Below are 21,533 nucleotides of genomic sequence, written 5' to 3'. Positions count from 1 at the left end.
CAACATTTTTTGTCTGCAGTAAGGAAATGGCAACCCACTCCAGTACTCTTGCCTGGAGGATCCCATGGACAGAGAAGCCTGGTAGGCTGCAGTCCATGGGGTCACTAAGAGTCGGACACAACTGAGCGACTTCACTTTCACTTTTTCACTTTCCTGCATTGGAGAAGGAAATGGCAACCCACTCCAGTGTTCTTGCCTAGAGACTCCCAGGGACGGGGGAGCCTGGTGGGCTGCCGTCTATGGGGTCGCACAGAGTCGGACACGACTGCGGCGACTTAGCAGCAGCAGCAGCAGCATCTTTGCATCTCAGTTCCTGACACAGTATCCTCTACATGGTAGATGCTTGATACATCACTGTCACATGAGTGTTGAGTGAATCATGGGTCCCTTGGCAGGGCCCATTGAGAATCATGAGAAAGCATGTGAACAATATGAGAAATAGGAGAAAATGGTCATATCCATTGAGCATGAGCAATTCCAAGTTCCATCCTTGAACTACCAGGATAAATCAGTGTTTTTATTCAGTGTCTCAGTATATAACTGTATGCAACTATCTTTTGTTAATTCTCACAAAGATGTGAAAAGGGTGATATGGTCTTTGCACTAGTACAATGGTTTGATATGCAAATATAGAGCTCCCTTTATCTGTCTTTGAACTGAAGTTCATAAGCCCCTACTTCTTTCTTCAATTCCATGTCATTCAGCTATGTTTAGAATTTAAAGTGGTGAATTTGAGATATAAAATCAATTACTTCAAGATCATCCCCCTTTACCTTTGTTTTAAATGCCTTCTTTTCACCTTGTTGGTGAGGGAAGGATTGTGCTCCAAGGTTATGGAGATGACCAAACACATAACTTTAAATACTGGACAAATGAGATCAACAGCAGTTTACTAGTTACGTATACTCATGGCCAAGGGGAACAGAACATTGCATATTCTGTTCCCCTTGGAACAGAACAGAATCTTCAAGGCCACAGAAGATTTGTACTTGTGAACAGAGTGAACAGCTAGGGGCTTGAGAGGCAGGCTTTGAGTATCAAAAGGATGTGGTGCCTATTGGAGGCACACAGGAGTATGTGCTTGGTTCATTCGAATAGTTCTGTGGTCTGGAAGGGAACTGGAAACCACTGCTTGTGGCTGGATAAGCAGGAATTATACTTGGTCCCTGTGATAAGGAAAGTAAATAAACATAGGTCCCTATATTTGACTAGGGGACCTTCCCTCCATAGGGAGGGAAACTTGTAGTTAGGTCATTCAAGGCCCTCCCAGTTCTACCAGATGTCAAGGCAGCACTAATAATGGATCTTAGGCCTTATACCACACCTTCTCCTCCTTTATGCTTCTCAGAGGTGATCTAAGTTCTGGGGTACTTATAAGTCATCCTAGCAGTTGATGAGGAGTGGTACCTCACCCATCTCTATTCAACCCCAGATATCTTCTGGTTGGCCTGCTGCTCAGCACCCCGCTTGTGGGGTCTTAGGCACTCCCCAGGTCTTTCCTCAACACTTGATTATCTGCTAATCTCTGAGAGACTGCCTCACTCCCATCGGTGATAACATCTCCCTCAATCATTGCTAATCTCTTTTTTGATGTCTGTTTATGCATGACTTGATCCAAGTCTATGGAAGATTTAGGTAAAAGATCCTTTTGTCCTGGGGACCTTTTGGATCCCCTCAACTTATCCTGTTAGATAGCACTGGTCTAGAGGATAACTATCCTTCCCTTGAGAGCTGTGAATTGTGAGAGTGAAGGGCAGTGGTAAAGAAAAATGAATGAAGGATGATGCTGCTGAAGAAGAAACCTGTTGACATCTCCAAATGTTATCTTGCTACAAATTGGCTTGAAGAGAGTTTTGAGCTTTAGAAACTTGAGTAACTGCTTTTAATGAGATTGCTTTCCTGTTTTGGTAGACGAACATTTTTAGCAGCTGGAAATACTTCTGCCTACCAGTCTGTCATAGACGGCATGTATCATGGGTTGCCATCACTGAGCAACTCTCCAATGAAGAGCATTTTTGCTTCCCAGCTCAGCCTACCACAACCACTGGATCCACAGAGCCTCCAGGTGTGTTGAGAGCTATTTTTGTACTGAGATGTGTTGAGAGCACATTTTGTAATAAAATGTGCATTGTGCATAGGAGGCTCTTCATGCCGAAGTACCCATTGGCCTTGGTAAGCTCCCCTTCACTCATACAGTAGAGAGGGCCCCTATAGCTTGCTGTTATTTCTAGTCAGGAGCTCTGTCTCCAAACCGCTTAACAGGCTAATTGGGATAACAGATTATCTGCTCACAGCTGGTAGCAAAACCAACACCTGATCTCTTTCATGTAATAAATAATAATGATAGCAATTATGATACATAAATTAGGTCAGCAGCTGAGTTTTGAACAGCCCAATAACAATATGTGTTATCAAATGTAATCCTGGCAACTATTATTGCTCCTAGGCACCAACTCTATTACCCACCTGCTACAACTAAAGAGATCAGACTGCTATGCAGTCCTGGCAACACTAGGTCACAAACTGTATTAGCTTTTTATGGCTTCAGAGCAAATTACCCCCAAATATAGCATATTTGATGCTTTTGAACTGTGGTGTTGGAGAAGACTCTTGAGAGTCCCTTGGACTGCAAGGAGATCCAACCAGTCCATTCTGAAGGAGATCAGCCCTGGGATTTTTTTGGAGGGAATGATGCTGAAGCTGAAACTCCAGTACTTTGGCCACCTCATGCGAAGAGTTGACTCATTGGAAAAGACTCTGATGCTGGGAGGGATTGGGGGCAGGAGGAGAAGGGGACAACAAAGGATGAGATGGCTGGATGGCATCACTGACTCGATGGACATGAGTCTGAGTGAACTCTGGGAGTTGGTGATGGACAGGGAGGCCTGGCATGCTGTGATTCATGGGGTCACAAAGAGTCGGACACGACTGAGCGACTGAACTGAACTGACTGAACACAATAGACATTCATTGTCTCATATAGTTTCTGAGGTTCATGAGTCTGGGCTCAGTTTAGTTGGGTAGTTCCGGCTCACAATCTCTCATGAGGCTGTAGTCAAGGTCAAGGTGCTCCACCTCTTAGTGAAAACAGAATCAAAGAATTTGTGGACACTTTTTTTTTTTTTTTTTTGCCATGATACATGGCATTCAGGATCTTAGTCCTCTAACCAGGGATCAAACCCACACCCCCTGCAGTGGAAACTCAGAGTCTTAACCACTGGACCTCCAGGGAAGTCCCTGTGGACATATCTTTAAAATCACCTCACAGGCCCATATCTTTTGACTCCAAAACCTCCAACTTAATGTTTTTATGTTACAAAGCTAAGGCAAGTAATGCCAGCATCAATCCCATGTAAGTCTCACTCTTCTACCTTCCCTAGCTATAAGACAATGCTCTTGGCCCAAGCCTTGACCCTCCTGAAGACCTGAAGACAGGATTGGATTGTGACTACTGGGTCTGCTCCTGTTGCCTTTGGGCATTGCCTGGCATTAAGTAGTTGCAGGTGTCCTGGCTGCCTGCCATCTGCATCAACTTCAACTTTGAGAATTGTCTGAAGCCAGTACCAGGTCTGAAACTGTAGAATGGGATCAGATGGACAGGCCGATTCTATCCTGGGCTGCATGTCATGCCCCAGGGAGTAGGGATGCCTTGGCTGTTGAACAGTGATGTGGAAAAGATGGAGGCCCATGTGTAATGTCATAGCATTGGTTTTGAGTTGTTGCCTAGAATTGGAGCACAGTGGTGATAAAGGACAAATATTTAAGGTTTGTAATACTGAAAAAAATTGAGTAAGTTTACTTTTGTTGATTATAAATGTGTATCATTGGTTTTATACTAGTCTGGGACTTCCAAACACTATTGCTGACTATTTACACTGAAACTTTAATACCTTTCTATGTTTAGTTGCTTTCTGAAAAATCAGTTTAAAAAACAAGATTATTACTCTCTCCTCTGCATCATCAGAGACTATTCATCAAGAACTATTTCTATATAATAGAGAAGTAATCCCATAATGTTTTAGTGTAGAGATGAAGACATCTTATTCATATACAAATGCCTATTACTTGTGGACGTTATTATGCACCATTATTATATTTATTATTTGATTCTTTTAGGCATTTGTGCTGTTCCCTTGGAGAGCGTTTCTGGAAGATGGAGGACCATTTCCAGTTACAAGTAGCAGCCCAGATACCCTAGAATATCACATGCAGGTAAGATTGTTCTTCCTGCTTGTCACAGAGAGAACTGAATACAGATTGCAGAGCAGATGTCACTGCATCCATAGGTCTAATCCTTCATACTCTAGCCAGTGGTGAATAATTTATTAATATGAGATAAGCAAGGTGTTTTTTTGATTATGAAGCTATAAACCCAGTACTGTGGGGTGAATCATGTGTTCTTATGACAGAAGAAAATCATGTTTGCAGCTGGAATCAGACTTGAATCAGCTGAAATTCTCCTGGCTAATAATGATCTCGGGGAGTGGTCATCCATTTCCGGTCACTCTCTGGGCCTCGTAGATTAACTCCCAGACTGGCAGTTCAGAGATGTGTGACTCGTGACCCACCTACAGTGGCAGAAAGAGAACTCCTTAAGCAGAACTCAGAAGGAGAATTTCTTTCAAATGTATGTTTACCTCTGATTGTTCAAGCAAGTATTATTGTATTTTCATTTTTTAAAATAGAAAATACTTTTAAAAGTATTATCAACAACATGAAAATCAATGATGCATTTGCTTAAAAATAATGGGGAGGTGGGGAGTGATGAGGATGGGGCAGAACTGGCCATAGGTTGGTGGTTTTGGGACTGAGTGATGGGAACTGTTCTGTTTGCCTTTGCATATGCTCAGAATTTTCCAAAAGTAAAGTTTTTTTTTTAAGTAAAATAGTAAAAATGGTTTAAAAATATTAATCAGAGTCCCCCACTTTGGGATATGGTTACAGATCATATTGGTTTTTCTCCTGTGTTTTCCCTGTGCTTATGTGTATCACACTATCCATACAACCGTATACAGACACCACCACCATAACGTTTGGGGAACTTGGACTTCCATACAGAGCCAAATGTCTAATATGTTCAAGGAGGATTTTGAACTAAAAATGTTACTCTGATTTTTATGGATTTTTTAAATAATTGAGAGCATGGGGCTTGTAAACACAACTACTCCTAGTTTTCTCCCCCCAGGACCACATGTAAAGGAAACATAGAAGTGTTCAAAATGGGTGTTTTGGTTTGGTTTTGTTCCTTTTTGTTTTTAGCTATGCTTTTGTGGACTGAGTGGCCATGACCTCAAGGTGGCTCATGGAGAGCTGGCAGGCATGCAACTGCTAATGGAAGATGTTCTTCTGAGTAACTATCATACGATCATGGAGGGTCTCCCAGAACAGCAAGCCACACCAGACAAAAATACACAGGTATTCTTGGTGAACAGTCTACATACTTGACCAGTGGTGTGTTGTACTGAAGGACCTTTCTATCTGGGAGATGGACTAGAGAGCTTCGTCTGTCCCATAGCCTCTCCCAGCGTCCCAGGACTGTGCTCATGCCACATGGGAGCAGCAGTGAAGCAGCAGTAGCCAGTCAGACCCTCTCCAAAGTGCTTTCTTTCACAGGAAATCCCATGATCAATGGTATATCAATTTCTTTTAATTTTAGAAGTACAACAGACATTAAGGAGGGGTGGTCCATTGAAACCAGTTTGAACAAATACTCCAACTGGCTGTTTTTCCTTGTGAGTCACACATTTAGGACTGGAGTTGGAAGGGTATGATAGAGGCTCCAGGTGAACAGCTCCAGCCTGGCTCCTGTCTTCATCACTCTGCTAGCTCATGGACTCCTAGGCAGGCACTCCCTTCTCCAGACATGTCCCTCTGAAGCTATAAGGTACCAGGAGCCTGTAGTCCCCCTAGTATTATAGTTTGAAACAATTCTGCATATATCTGGAACCAGACAGATACTTGTGTGGAGACAGGGTAAACTAGCCACTGCCCCATTTAAAGAGCCCCCTTTTCAGAGCCAAACTCTGCACCAGCCATTTCCATGTCCTTACCTTCCATCACTCCTTAAAAACTGCCCTCTGCCTTCTTTCTCATCTCACCACTGAGACTGCTCTCATCAAGAGCACCATGGACCTTGCCACTGAATCCCATAGATATGTCTCAGTCCCCTTACAACCTGACGCCTTAGCAGCATTTGAAACAGTGTGTCCTTCTTGAAGCCTGTCTGCCCTTAGCTTCTAAAGCACAGCTCTCTCCAGTCTTCCTCTGATGTCATGAGCCAGGCCTTCTCAGACTCCTCTGTCAACTCCCCTACTTCTGCTAATCCTGAAAATGTTATTTATTGGGTTCTGGCCCACTTCTACCACTGCCAGGGTTGCATTTTGACTTCCATGACTCTACCACTTTTGCCTTTGAGGGCTCATTTCTCCATTAAAAAACGTGAAGAGTTATAGCTTACAATTGTGTTAATATAAAGAAAATATATTAATATCATAAATTGTAGCATTTTATTCTACCTAAGCATTCTTTTTTCTGATTTTCAGTTCAGTTCAGTCACCCAGTCATGTCCAACTCTTTGCGACCCCATGAATCACAGCATGCCAGGCCTCCCTGTCCATCACCAACTCCCAGAGTTCACCCAAACTCATGTGCATCGAGTCGGTGATGCCATCCAGCCATCTCATCCTCTGTCGTCCCCTTCTCCTCCTGCCCCCAATCCCTCCTGGCATCAGGGTCTTTTCCAATGAGTCAGCTCTTCACATGAAGTGGCCAAAGTATTGGAGTTTCAGCCTCAGCATCAGTCCTTCCAATGAACACCCAGGACTGATCTCCTTTAGGATGGACTGGTTGGATCTCCTTGCAGTCCAAGGGACTCTCAAGAGTCTTCTCCAACACCACAGTTGAAAAGCATCAATTCTTTGGTGCTCAGCTTTCTTCACAGTCCAACTCTCACATCCATACATGACCACTGGAAAAACCGTAGCCTTGACTAGATGGACCTTTGTTGGCAAAGTAATGTCTCTGCTTTTGAATATGCTATCTAGGTTGGTCATAACATTCCTTCCAAGGAGTAAGCGACTTTTAATTTCATGGCTGAAATCACCATCTGCAGTGATTTTGGAGCCCCAAAAAAGAAAGTCTGACACTGTTTCCACTGTTTCCCCATATATTTGCCATGAAGTGATGGGACCAGATGCCATGATCTTAGTTTTCTGAATGTTGAGCTTTAAGCCAACTTTTTCACTCTCCTCTTTCACTTTCATCAAGAGGCTGTTTAGCTCCTCTTCACTTTCTGCCATAAGGGTGGTGTCATCTGCATATCTGAGGTTATTGATATTTCTCCCGGCAATCTTGATTCCAGCTTGTGCTTCATCCAGCCCAGCGTTTCTCATGATGTACTCTGCATAGAAGTTAAATAAGCAGGGTGACAATATACAGCCTTGACATACTCCTTTTCCTATTTGGAACCAGTCTGTTATTCCATGTCCAGTTACTGTTGCTTCCTGACCTGCATACAGGTTTCTCAAGAGGCAGCTCAGGCGGTCTGGTATTCCCATCTCTTTCAGAATTTTCCACAGTTTATTGTGATCCACACAGTCAAAGGCTTTCTGATTTTAAAAGAATTTAAAACATTTCGTGGGCCCTAAGCATTTCTGTGTCTAGTCAATAAGTTGGCCCTGAACACTATTAATAGAACATTATCAATTAATAATGTCTATAATTGAGATCTATTCAGAGTGCTTTATTAATTTCTTTAATTCTCACAATAATCCCATGAGGTAGGTACTATCATTATTCTCATTGTATAGATAGGAATACCAACTCACAAAGGTTAAATGATATGCCTAAAGTCATTTGCCAAGAGAGAAAAGAAACCCAGGTTCCAGCCTAACAGTCTGGCCCTGGAGCTCCCTCATATTCACCTTCTTTCATTTTGTCAAAAACACTATGCTCTCTCCTCAGTACCTTCATGCAAACCAGCCTCCCTGGTGGAAAACTCCCCTCTCTTCCCACTCTCTACTTCTTCATCTAATTAACTCCTATTTATCATTCAGATTTCAGCTTCCAAACACTCTTTTAGAAGCTTTATCTGATCTCCCACCTTTGGGCCAATGCCCCTCTGTGCCAGAAAGGGTGCACCTGCTGTAAGTAACTACTCGTGACGTAAACTGCAAAGTGTATGAACCTTTCAAAGCAAGTCTAGAAGGAGGCAGTTCACATTGGTGGAGGCAGCTGTGCCATCCTGGGTGTGTCAGCAGAATGTCTCCCTCATTCTTATAAGGTGAAGATAAGAGTGAAAAAGCTTTCCCCTTAAGGGGCTTTGTCTTTTTGTCAAGGAGGGAAATCTTTTCCAGACAATTCCAATAGACTTTTCTTGTCTCTCTCTGGCTAAAACTGAGTCACAAGTACATATCAGCCAATTAGTGGAAAAGGAAGTGTGTTTAGATGTGCCATCTGAATTCCATAACAGGAGTCAGTGCTTCTCCTAGAAGGAGCATTTACAAAGGTGGATATAGACCAAGTAATACCAAGACCAAGAAGCGTGCTAGGCTTTTTGGTCCTTCTTTTTTCCCTCTTTTGGCCCTGTTTCCGATGGATTATCCTCTTTCCCTGACCTCCTAGTCTCCTCTGCCTTGTTCTTTATCCTGTCTCCTGTCCCTTCACCCATTCTGCAAAGCTTAGGAAGAGGTGACTTCTCTTAATAGGTACGTTTGCTTTAAAATTATTGTTTATTTTAATTAGTTTTATTTTATGATTGGTTCTATTTAGTAACATTTCAATGTTCATAGATAGTGGGCAGCACTGAAATTTACACTGCCTATGACCTAGGACTCTAGGTTTCCTGCCCCAGCTGTGTCACCAGTTCTGTGACCTTTTAGACTTCCATCTCTAAGACTCCCAAGGGGATGGATTAGCTCAGGGCCTTTATTTTATTTTTTTAAATGTTTATTTATTTGGCTGCATTGGTTCATGTGATCTTTGCTGTGTCATGTGGGATCTTTCATTACAGCGCACAGACTCTAGCTGTGGCATGCAGGCTTTGTTGCTCCACAACACATGGTATCTTAGTTCCCTGACCAGGGATAGAACCAGCATTGCCTGTACTGCAAGCCAGTTTCTTAGCCCTGGACCACCAAGGAAGTCCCAGCTCAGGGCGGCAAGAGCTTGGGGCTTTTTGAGTGGAGGGGTCCAACTGTATGGCCTGTATGCTGCCCCCTCCTTGTCACAGTGCTTGGCCCTGGTCTGTTGGATATCTTGAGTCACTGAGTAAGATTTCATTTGCATAAGTTTCTGAGGATGAGATAAATCCAGAAGTGCATGCATTAGCTGATTGTTGAGGAGGTAGACTACTAGGTGGAGGGCTTGCCAGATACTGGCAGGAGCTCACTCTTCCCTGGGACTTGCCCGTCAGTTCTTCTTCTGACCAACTCTCTTTCTGGCAGCCTCACCTCCACCCCACCCCATATGTTAATAGCACTGATCTAGGGTCCAGTTACACCCCAGTGGTGGTTCTTCCTGTTCATGGCCAGGAAGCTTGAGTGTCCAAGGTGCTGTTACCTGAATGTCCTCTGATCCAAGTCTTTCCCTATTACTGAGATACTGTTTTCAGGTCATGGGTGAGATACAGGTCCCCATTCTGTCTGTCATTCTCTGGGTAGCCCTGGCCTTAGTACCACTGATGTAAAGGAGATCAGGGACCTGAAAACCTTGTTCCCTCCACATCCTCCAAGGCTTACAGCAGCCCCTCAACCAGCACTTGTTTAAGGAAACACCAATGAATGAATGAACAAATCATGATTTTAAAGTAAAATTGTCTATTGAATCATAAATTCAAATCAACTGACATATTCTCTGCCTAAATTTTAGAGGACAGAAGGAGGAATGGAGAAGGCAATGGCACCCCACTCCAGTACTCTTGCCTGGAAAATCCCATGGACGGAGGAGCCTAGTAGGCTGAAGTCCATGAGGTCGCTAAGAGTCGGACACGACTGAGCGACTTCACTTTCACTTTCACTTTCATGCATTGGAGAAGGAAATGGCAACCCACTCCAGTGTTCTTGCCTGGAGAATCCCGGGGACGGGGGAGCCTGGTGGGCTGCGGTCTATGGGGTCGCACAGAGTCGGACACGACTGAAGCGACTTAGCGGCAGCAGTAGCAGGAGGAATAGGAGATAAGATAAACCTAAGTTTCCATTTCCTTACCCATAAAATGGATAAAATCTTCAATTTACAGTTATAATATAGCTCTACCATGACGGGCTGTTGAATCTTGAGTGTGTTGAAGAATGCTTTTCAAAACGCAGAGGCTAAATGTGAAAGGCTCAATTTATCAAAGACAGATAAAAATGTTAGCACCCAAGTAAAAAAGTTTTAAAAGTCAGTGGTTCATGACTCAAGCAGAAATTTTAAATGGAGACATTTCTCTCCTCTCTGAATACTACCTGTGTTCAGGAAGGATGCTTATCCTCCCTAAGTTCTACATGTGCTATTGGCCTGTAGACCATTCCTCCTGGGGTGAAGAGTCATTCTTCCAAGACTTCACTGTGCATGAGCTGCATGTAGAAGGTTATCTTGTAGCGGTCTATGATGAATGAGGAAGAATTTCTGTAATGCTTTCAGCCAGATTTGTCCAGAGTGCCAGGACTCAGAAGTCAGTTCCAAAGCAGCCCAAAGGCCTCCAAGCTGCTGGGCGGCCCATGTGATGCAGTGATGTCCCTTGCTTTGCTGAGATCATTTCTGGTGCTGTGGAAGCAACTGGAAGTTCTAAAGGAGCACTGGGGCCAACTCAAGCTCCAAGTCCAGGACATCAACTCTCCCTCTCTCCACAAACAGTTCTCGGAGCTCTATGGGTGAGTGTTGCTCAGGGGGAAATTCATGTGGAGGAGTGGAACCTGGGGTCTGGCAGATTACTGCCCTTGCTCTGAGGGTGACATTTGGTCCTTGAATCTGGTATACCTGGCCCCACTGATCGCCAAGGAAACTGGGCAGTGTGTCTGTCCATCAACAGTGCTTTCCAGGAAAAGCTGAGTTCTATAGACTGCAGGCAAAGCACTGGATTCCACTGAGCAACACTTTATATCATTTACCCAGACTTCTGGCCCTGGAAACGTGTGCTTCTGAAGTGTCCCTTCAGTACTGACTCTAAGCGTTTTAGCTCGTAGGATCCCAGCGAGTATTGAGTAGGGAGTGCCGCTGCTGTGACCTCCTCCCCACTCTCTGCCACGTTGGACTTATGTCTAATGAGTCTTTGAGCACTTCACCGTCACAGCTGGGGTACAGTGTGGTGCAGTGTGAGGTGTTCGGTCTGTGGCCCATGTTGTTTTTTCAGCTTCAAGAGCTGGCTGGGATGCCTTAGCTGGCAGGAAAGGCAGGTGGCCTCTGCCATGTGTCTGTTATCAAACAAGCATTCACTAAGCACCCACCCACCATGCTAGACCACACTGAGGACCCTAAGGCCCACTTTGGTGGCCTAATCCAAATTGTCTGTCTTATGAGTTATGATAGTCAGCTTTCCTGGTAAATAGAGAATGAGAAGACATGTCAGTATTTTGAAGAACAAAGAAATTAAATGTGCCAATGAGAAAAGGCCTTGGGATTTAATATTGACTAAGGGAGTGGCAACTATGGTGAATTTAGATGTTGATGTGAGTGTCTATGACAAGTTGGGAGGTTTATGCATGATGACAGGAAACAGAACATGAGTGAAAAGAATTGTCAGAAAATCTAAAAGAGAAAAAAAATGTTTGTTTGCTAATTTCTGTTGCTCTTCTTTAATAGAACTGATATTCTCTACCCCAGCATGAAAGCTATAGCTAGGCGGATGGGGAAAGAAGATGAATTTGAAGAAATTTTAATAACTAGTCAGTCTATTCTTCCCCCCAAAGGAGCTTCAGAAATCGAAATAAAAACTCAACAGGTATGTAAAAGCTATTTTGAACTTGGCTTGAAAATCTGCGTTATGGCATTAGCATGTAAACCTATGGCTATACCCAAGTGGTGTTTTTCTTCTAGAAGTTAAGTGTAAATTGAGGGTTTGTAAATTGTTGATCGGACTCTAAGGAAGCTTAAGTGTTTAAAGGTATGTGGGGCTTTGATTAAGCAAATAGCTAACCTTAATGTCTCAGTTCTATAATTCTAGGTTTTCATATTCTTATTTTCCTCAAATTAAAGTGCACCACCACAAAAAAGACAACAGAAAACATAACCACTAGCATCTTAACCATAAAGTTCAGCACACAAGTATCCTCTCATCCCAACACACGCTCACAGAACTAGAATATTTAAAATAGCTTCCGCGATTGTTTTTCTGAGAATAAGACAACACAATTTATGTACTAGTCTGTCTGGTGTGTGTTGATGGTATGTGGAGGGGTTGTTTTTCCAACTCTTTGTTCCCTTTGGTCCTGGGACACAGGCTGTCCTGGCTGTGCTTATTGTAACAGGGAACAAAGACTCTAGCTGCATGGGTGTAACTACAGAGATACATGTCCGCTAAGCATCCAGGAGAACTCAGCACCACCCCTTCTCCACACACACCCCAGTCCCATGACCATTGCTTACCCTTTTGAACTCTGCTTCCTCTCTAGCACCAGGGGTCCTCTGACAAGGAGAAACATGGGCTTTGCAAGCATAAAGGGTAGAGTAAGGGCTCATGGGTATTGGAACAAAGTTTTCTCTTGGTTGTATATGGATTAATATCTTCTTGTGAAATCCTCCTTGGTATCTAAATTGAGTTTCAGACTTTTGCGCTTTTTATAAAACAGGTCATGAAATTCCTGGCCATATTTAGAGACTCCAAAACATAAGAGATCACTTCAGACACTGAGCACTTTGCAATTCAGCAGAACCTGGTAAAAAAGGGTTGTATTTTATCAACTGAGATATGAGCCAGGAAGAAGAGATATTTGTCTCCAAAAAGATGCCTCTACCCCACTTGGGAACCTCAAAAAAAGAATCCTTTCTTCTTCCTCAGTAGAGAGTAGCTAAAGGACAGGACCCAGCCCAAGGCACTTATGTAAGAATTTAGGAGCCTGGAGTATAAACTAATAGTGAAGAGTAACTCTCATACTGTTTACTCTAGCTTCAGAAACTTCTGGAAAATCTTGAAATTCATATGATCCAGGAGGTATTAAAGAAAGTTAACAGAGAGATAACACTGGTTGTATCAGAAAAGTCCAAGGAGCAGCATACTCTCCCTACAGGTAAAGTATGTTTATTACTTTAGAAAATAACATTTTAATTATTTTTCCTCATTATAAAAGCAATCCATGTATCTATCCATATTCATGGAAAAACAAAAACACTGCGATGCCCAGAAAATAGTATCTAAAAGTTATTTATTTATATTATTTTTGGCTTCCCTGGGTCTTCATTGCTGCGGGAGCTCTAGTGGTCTCGGCTTGTAGGCTCCAGAGAGAGAGCTCAGTGGCTGTGGCTCACAGGCTCAGTGGCTCCACAGTGTGTGGGATCTTCTTTGACGAGGGATCAAACCGGTGTCTCCTGCATTGGTGGGCGGATTCTTTACCACTGGGCCACCAGGGGAGTTCAAATAAGTACTTTTTAAAAATTTTTATTGAAGTATAGTTGATTTGCAATGTTGTATCTGTATCTGGTGATTCAGTTATGTATATTCTCTATCAGATTGTTTTCCATTGTAGTTTGTTACTAAATATTGAATATAGTTACCTGTGCTCAGAGAGGAGTACTTTTCATGTTTTGAAGAATATATATTCTTCACTTACAGGGCTTTTAGAGAACATCTGTAAACTTCAGTCTCTTCTGATTAACTCCTAACTGAAATAAAGAATAAAGTTGAAATGGAGGAAATACATGAAGCTTTTTCTTTTATATATATATATATATATATATATATATATATATATATATAAATATCTGTCTTAGAAATACACGTACTTAGGGTGGGAAGGCAATCAAAATTGTTTCCTTTCATCTGAGGTCCAAAGTCAGTAGGACTTCATGGGCAAGTGACCCGTGCACTCTCATGGGACTCCCACAGGGGAACCTGGGGTTTAATGCTCTATTGGTGCCATCTTGACACGCTTTATTTTAACCTAGAATTTGTATTCTGTCAGTGATGTCCAGTGAACCATTGGAGTAAGCACCAAAGGCTTGGTGCCTGGGCTCACAGTCCCACCTCCTGCTGCCTCCCCACCTTGCCAGGAGGAGTTCTCTGCCCAATCCTCTGCTCTCTGACACCCCAGCATCACTAACCTCCCCCTCACCATCCCCATCCAGCAGTTGCTGCCATTCCCCACACCAGTGGGGGCCTGAGCATGGTGAGGGCATGTGTGGGGCATGTGTACCTGGCAGCATCTCAGGGACTCCATACTGACAGCACTGTGGTGTGTTTGATGAGCGACTTAGTCAAAGTGAGCTTGCTGCCCATCCCTGTGTACCTGGAATATCCCAGGGCAGAGGATGCAGTACCCTTGGGGTTGCCCATCCATGGTGGATAGGAGCAATGGGCCAGTGGGAAGAGGAGACACCTGGCTTAACTTCTTTGCCCCTGGCTAGGGCATGAAGCCTCGGTCCAGTAGCTGGTAGACCATGTGTATTCATGCCCCCATCACAGGGCAGGGGCCCTGATGGCTATGAAGGTTGTACTTGCCCTGCCAGCATCCCCAAGCCAGGGAGTTCAGCATTAAAACAAAAACACCATGACAGGTCAAGAGAAAGACTGCAGAAGAAAGAAAAACACTTTATATTTTGGTACCTTTAATGGTACAAAACACCTTTTTCCTGTGTTTTGAACAAGCCTGAATTTTTATTTTTCATGGGGCACCATAGATTGTGTGACTGGTCCTCTCTGAACTACAGTGTCTGTTCCTAACTCCTACTAATTCTTTAGGAAAATCCCCGATTTTTGAGCTAAGGAGAATTGTCTGACTGACAAAATTAATTAGGGTTTCCTTTTGAGACAAGGTCCACAGACATTGTAATGTTAATTAATAACCTCTGTCCTCACTAAGACACTGTGGTTTTCTCAGTGCTTCAAGTAACTGGATTCTGCAAGCAGGACTTGGGGAAAGGCTGGGCAGCAAGAGGGGAAGCCCCACTAACTGAGTATCTCTGAATGTCACCAGACAGCCAAGTGTGATTGAGCTCCAGTTACAGAGCATTTAAGAAGACACAAAGCCCCTGTTGTTGATACTGTGTTTGCTGCATCTAGGCAGCTTCCTTCTGAGTCCTTGGAGAAAATCCACAAGCATGCAGCAGGTGCAGCCATCTGCATGATTTAGGGCTGCGGTTCTTATGAGACGGCCAGGTGGGGGCCCCAGGGAGGAAGTGTCCTTGCTTTGCGGCTGTGCTGGGTGTTGGCTTGTGCAGGGTGCTCATCAGCTGTGCTTGGAAAGGGCCTTCAGTCAGGAGCTGGGGCGAGTCAGGCAAAGGGGAGGGGGAGAGTTATTTTTAATGGTGGTAAGGTTGACATTACCAAACCTTACTCTGGCTAGAATATACTGGCCAATTCTAAAGTTTTGTTCAGATTTTGTACTCATAAGATTTTAAAAATAAACAGCAGTAGTGAGAGTTTTGTTATTGCTGATTTTGTTTGGGGTCTGTTCAGCATGCTTTGGTGTGAAGGCCTGGGTCTCCTCCTCTGCTGAGTGTCCCCCAGTACAAGTGATGGAGTCCCCACTGTGTACCAGGGGTGCTTTTATATTCTGAGACCTCTGTGGGCTGGGTCTCACGGAAGAGGAGGATGGTAAAACCTTGGAAATCTCACTCACCTATTGCTCATCTCAGCAGTAGGAAGCAGCCATAGTGAACTGGGGCTTCCAACAGGGCCTGCTTTTTCATGCAGTGATCACGCTTTGTGGTCAGGGCTAGCTTGAGGCTATGGGTTTTTCCAGAGGGAGCTGGAAATGAAGAGTATTAAGAACAGGGGGCATCACAGGCTTGAATATCTCTCCTGTTTACTTCCCTCCTCCCCACCTTGTCTGGAACTTAATCTTTTTATAAGCTTCTGAATGAGCTTCCAGTTTGTCTGAGAGCATCTGAAAATGTCACAGCCACACCTAGTTCTTGGTAGTTTGTGTTCCCCCTGAGAGCAATCAAAAGCAGCCCCAGGCATCCTCGCTCAGCCTCAGGGCTTGCTTAACAGAGAGATAGGCTCCACTGATTCAAAGAGGCTCTGCATTCCCCATCTTTGACGTTTTGGCATTGAAGTAACTTTTAATTGACTTTCTCAATTTCTCTGAGCAGTTATAAGACCAGCAGTCTCCAGAGTAGAGACATATAGCCCAGGGATGGGGGAAGAAAATACTAGAATTTCTGAATAGATTAAGTCCATACATAAGAAATACATGTTACACTCTATAGTAAGGTGTCCTAACGTGACCATGGGGAGGCAGTCCACAAGAGAATAATAAGAAATAATAGAGTTGACAGTTTTAATCCTAGTACATGCTTATCTTCAGTCACATTATGAGGTTTAAAAAGATAAATTAATCACATCTAAGAAGTCAGACAAAAATTTTTTTAAGTCAAAGAAACTATTGGGAATGTGCATTGAGATTCACTCTCACTGTTGGTGAATCGCACCCTATATACAGCATGTTTTGCAATATTAGCCAGTGATAGTACTGGAGATAGTTATGAATACATAAACAGACATATGTTAAAGGTGAGTCAACAAAAATGCTTTTCTCGAAAGAAGCACAATCAAAACATCTGGGAGAACGTGGGCCGAGTCAGCATTTCCCCAGCAGTGTGCCCTAGAATACTAACTCCTCAACATGTTAATGCAGTAGTTCTCCCAACCACAGACTCATGGATTACCTGAATCTTTCCATTGTCTGGGTAATACAAGCCAGCAAGGTGCTCACTAATTACAGCCTTTGGGTTGCATATGTTTACCTAGCATCACTGGTCATTGTTTGCTCCAAACCTGTTTGTGCCAGTTTTACTTGTCATTGTGTTTGAGTAATTTAATTATTATGTAAACTAATGAAATAGTACAAAAAGAAAGATCTGTTCTATAAAAACTAAATTGAAATAAATTGTGGTACATCCAGTCAATGGAATATTACTAAACAGTAAAAAGAAATGAGTTATCAAATCATGAAAAGACATGAAGGAAACTTAAATGCGTATTATTAAGTGAAAGAAGTCAACTTGAAGACTACATATTGTGTGATTCCAACTATGTGACATTCAAGAAGAGACAAAATTATGGAGCCAGTACAAAGATCAGTGGTCAATAGCAGTTGAGAGAGAAGAGGAGAAGGAATAAACAGAGCACAGAGGATTTTTAGGGCCATGAAACTATTCTGTATGATACTATAATAGTGGATACATGCTAGTATACATTTGTCAAATCCATAGTTTCACAAGAGTGAAGCATAACGTACACTGTGGACTTTGGATGACAAGGTTGTATCAATGTAGGTTCATCAGTTGTAGCAAGTGTACCCACTGGTGTGGGATGTTGATAGGGAGGCTGTGTGTTTTGAGTGAGGGTGCAGGGGATTTGTGGGAACTCTCTGAACTGTCCAGTTATTCTGTGAACCTACAACTTCTTTAAAAAAACAAAGCATCAGGCATTTGGGTTGTTTCATGGTCTTTAAAATTTATCTCCATAAAAAGAAACCAAAACACACACACACACAATTGTAGACCACACGCTTGTATTATGATTTATGGTACAGAATTCCAATGAGTGGGCGCATACAAAGAAAAAGCCTGGAGTCTATGTTAGAAGATTGACAAATGTTTGTATATTTGTGAATTTTTTAATTTAAAAATTTTTAGATAGTGCATGTCATTTTTAAAGCATTCCCTGGTTTAACAGACTTTTTATGATTGACCAACCAACTCTTACTCTTGATTGCCTTGGACAGGAGGATTTCTACTCGCAGGGCTCAGGGAAGAAGGTAAGGGTTTTATTAGCTTTTAAAAAGTGTTTGGGAAACTGAGAGTAAACAATGTTAGAAAGGTCCCCTTACTCCAGACCTTCTCAGAGCCTTTACTGTGCCACTGTGTATTGTGAATCTTCAGAGAGAGCATGGAATGTTCTTTGAATCTATATGACCACAGAACCTTGGGAATATCTTTCGTCAACTCAAAGAACTAGTGTTCTGGGCAGCATTTTGAGAAGCAAAGGAGTACAGAATTCATACATGTGCTTGAAGCAATAAGGCTTTCAACCTACCCGCTCCCCACCACCACCACCCTGCTGGTCAAGAGAACAGCCGTGATTCTTGGCACTTGTGTGCCTTCGGTTCTGCCTTGGCTCAGGACACAGGGGCTGCTCAGGCACAGTGAGTTTGTGGTCGTGTTAGAGAAGTGCGGGACTGTGTGCTTAGTCATGTCTGACTCTTCGCGACCCTGTGGACTGTAGCCCATCAGGCTTCTCTGTGCATGGGATTCTCCAGGCAAGAATGCTGGAGTGGGTTGCCACTCCTTCTCCAGGGGTTAGACAAGTGAAGTGCTGCCAAATCAAGGTGCCCTTCCTAGAGGAAAGGGGCTGTATGGGGGGGTGGGGCAGATGGGGTGCTCAGAGAAGAGAGGGGAAGTGGTTTGGCCACCAGGAAGTCAAAGTTTCCTTCAGTCATATGACCTGGGAACAGAGTAAAAGGGAAGAAAAAGCCCTAATTGAACCCCTAGTATGCTATCTCCCTCCCGCGTCCACATTTCTTCTTAGAGAAGCCACGGCCACACACACACACACCAAAAATAAAACACATTTGGAGACCACAAACACCACCTGGCCAGGAAGTGCTTCTCTTGGATGGTCTTCTCACCCTGACTCCTGCACACAGAGGCAGATGCATGCCTGAACTTGAACTCAGGAGGAAGAAGCATGCTGGGAAGATTTCTCAAACGTTTAGTAAATAGAATATTTCCCCCTCAGCTAGTTCAGTTCAGTTCAGTCGCTCAGTCGTGTCTGACTCTTTGCAACCCCATGAATCGCAGCACGCCAGGCCTCCCAGTCCATCACCAACTCCTAAAGTTTGCCCAAACTCATGTCCATCGAGTCGGTGATGCCATCCAGCCATCTCCTCCTCTGTCATCCCCTTCTCCTCCTGCCCCCAATCCCTCCCAGCATCAGTCTTTTCCAGTGAGTCAACTCTTCGCGTGAGGTGGCCAAAGTATTGGAGTTTCAGCTTCAACATCAGTCCTTCCAATGAACACCCAGGACTGATCTCCTTTAGGATGGACTGGTTGGATCTCCTTGCAGTCCAAGGGACTCGCAAGAGTCTTCTCCAACACCACAGTTCAAAAGCATCAATTATTCGGTGCTCAGCTTTCTTCACAGTCCAACTCTCACATCCATACATGACCACTGGAAAAACCATGGCCTTGACTAGATGGACCTTTGTTGGCAAAGTAATGTCTCTGCTTTTCAATATGCTATCTAGGTTGGTCATACTTTCCTTCCAAAGAGTAAGCGTCTTTTAATTTCATGGCTGAAATCACCATCTTCAGTGATTTCGGAGCCCCAAAAAATAAAGTCTAACACTGTTTCCACTGTTTCCCCATCCACCAGATGCCATGATCTTAGTTTTCTGAATGTTAACCTTTAAGCCAACTTTTTCACTCCTCTTTCCCTTTCATCAAGACGCTGTTTAGTTCCTCTTCACTTTCTGCCATAAGGGTGGCGTCATCTGCATATCTGAGGTTATTGATATTTCTCCCAGTAATCTTGATTCCAGCTTGTGCTTCTTCCAGCCCAGCGTTTCTCATGATGTACTCTGCATAGAAGTTAAATACGCAGGGTGACAATATACATCCTTGACGTACTCCTTTTCCTATTTGGAACCAATCTGTTGTTCCATGTCCAGTTCTAACTGTGGCTTCCTGACCTGCATATAGGTTTCTCAAGAGGCAGCTCAGGCGGTCTGGTATTCCCATCTCTTTCAGAATTTTCCACAGTTTATTGTGATCCACACAGTCAAAGGCTTTGGCATAGTCAATAAAGCAGAAATAGATGTTTTTCTGGAATTCTCTTGCTTTTTCCATGATCCAGCGGATGTTGGCAATTTGATCTCTGGTTCCTCTGCCTTTTCTAAAACCAGCTTGAACATCTGGAAGTTCACGGTTCACATAATGCTGAAGCCTGGCTTGGAGAATTTTGAGCATTACTTTACTAGCGTGTGAGATGAGTGCTATTGTGCGGTAGTTTGAGCATTCTTTGGCATTGCCTTTCTTTGGAATTGGAATGAAAACTGACCTTTTCCAGTCCTGTGGCCACTGAGTTTTCCAAATTTGCTGGCATATTCAGTGCGCACTTTCACAGCATCCTCTTTCAGGATTTGAAGTAGCTCAACTGGAATTCCATCACCTCCACTAGCTTTGTTCGTGGTGATGCTTTCTGAGGCCCACTTGACTTCACATTCCAGGATGTCTGGCTCTAGGTGAGTGATCACACCATCGTGATTATCTGGGTCGTGAAGAACTTTTTTGTACAGTTCTTCTGTGTATTCTTGCCACCTCTTCTTAATATCTTCTGCTTCTGTTAGGTCCATACCATTTCTGTCCTTTATCGAGCCCATCTTTGCCTGAAATGTTCCCTTGGTATCTCTAATTTTCCTGAAGAGATCTCTAGTCTTTCCCATTCTGTTGCTTTCCTCTATTTCTTTGCATTGATTGCTGAGGAAGGCTTTCCTATCTCTCCTTGCTATTCTTTGGAACTCTGCATTCAAATGGGAATATCCTTCCTTTTCTCCTTTGCTTTTCACTTCTTTTCACAGCTATTTGTAAGACCTCCTCAGACAGCCATTTTGCTTTTTTGCATTTCTTTTCCATGGGGATGGTCTTGATCCCTGTCTCCTGTACAATGTCACAAACCTCCATCCATAGTCCATCAGCCATTCTGTCTATCAGATCTAGTCCCTTAAATTTATTTACACTTCCACTGTATAATCATAAGGGATTTGATTTAGGTCATACCTGAATGGTCTACTGATTTTCCCTACTTTCTTCAATTTAAGTCTGAATTTGGCAATAAGGAGTTCATGATCTGAGCCTCAGTCACCTCCCGGTCTTATTTTTGCTGACTGTATAGAGCTTCTCCATCTTTGGCTGCAAAGAATATGATCAATCTGATTTCAGTATTGACCATCTGGTGATGTCCATGTGTAGAGTCTTCTCTTGTGTTGTTGGAAGAGGGTGTTTGCTATGACCAGTGCATTCTCTTGGCAAAACTCTATTAGCTTTTGTCCTGCTTCATTTTGTACTCCTAGGCCAAATTTGGAGAAGGCAATGGCAACCCACTCCAGTACTGTTGCCTGGAAAATCCCATGGACGGAGGAGCCTGGTGGGCTGCAGTCCGTGGGGTCGCTGGGAGTCGGACACAACTGAGCTACTTCACTTTTCACTTTTCACTTTCATGCATTGGAGAAGGAAATGGCAACCCACTCCAGTGTTCTTACCTGGAGAATCCCAGGGACGGCAGAGCCTGGTGGGCTGCTGTCTATGGGGTCGCACAGAGTCGGACACAACTGAAGCAACTTAGCAGCAGCAGCAGCAGCAGCAGCAGGCCAAATTTGCCTGTTACTCCAGGTGTTTCC

At 43.5% G+C, this 21,533-nt stretch overlaps 1 protein-coding gene across 1 annotated transcript in view; it reads left to right on the top strand.

Moving 5' to 3' along the window:
- The window catches only part of LOC113898267, a 175,953-nt gene that overhangs the window by 121,466 nt on the left and 32,954 nt on the right, over nucleotides 1–21,533 (top strand). The window contains exons 30-35 of the mRNA XM_027551255.1: nucleotides 1,912–2,065; nucleotides 4,117–4,212; nucleotides 5,260–5,415; nucleotides 10,621–10,850; nucleotides 11,779–11,917; nucleotides 13,082–13,202. Coding sequence (XP_027407056.1) covers nucleotides 1,912–2,065; nucleotides 4,117–4,212; nucleotides 5,260–5,415; nucleotides 10,621–10,850; nucleotides 11,779–11,917; nucleotides 13,082–13,202 — 896 coding nt within the window. The remainder of the gene's footprint in view (nucleotides 1–1,911; nucleotides 2,066–4,116; nucleotides 4,213–5,259; nucleotides 5,416–10,620; nucleotides 10,851–11,778; nucleotides 11,918–13,081; nucleotides 13,203–21,533) is intronic.

The sequence above is a fragment of the Bos indicus x Bos taurus genome, chromosome 9 (assembly GCF_003369695.1).
Source record: "Bos indicus x Bos taurus breed Angus x Brahman F1 hybrid chromosome 9, Bos_hybrid_MaternalHap_v2.0, whole genome shotgun sequence".
In the NCBI taxonomy this organism is placed as follows: Eukaryota; Metazoa; Chordata; class Mammalia; order Artiodactyla; family Bovidae; genus Bos; species Bos indicus x Bos taurus.
The sequence above is the reverse complement of the archived record's forward strand: the minus strand, read 5'-3'. Positions and strand labels throughout refer to the sequence as shown.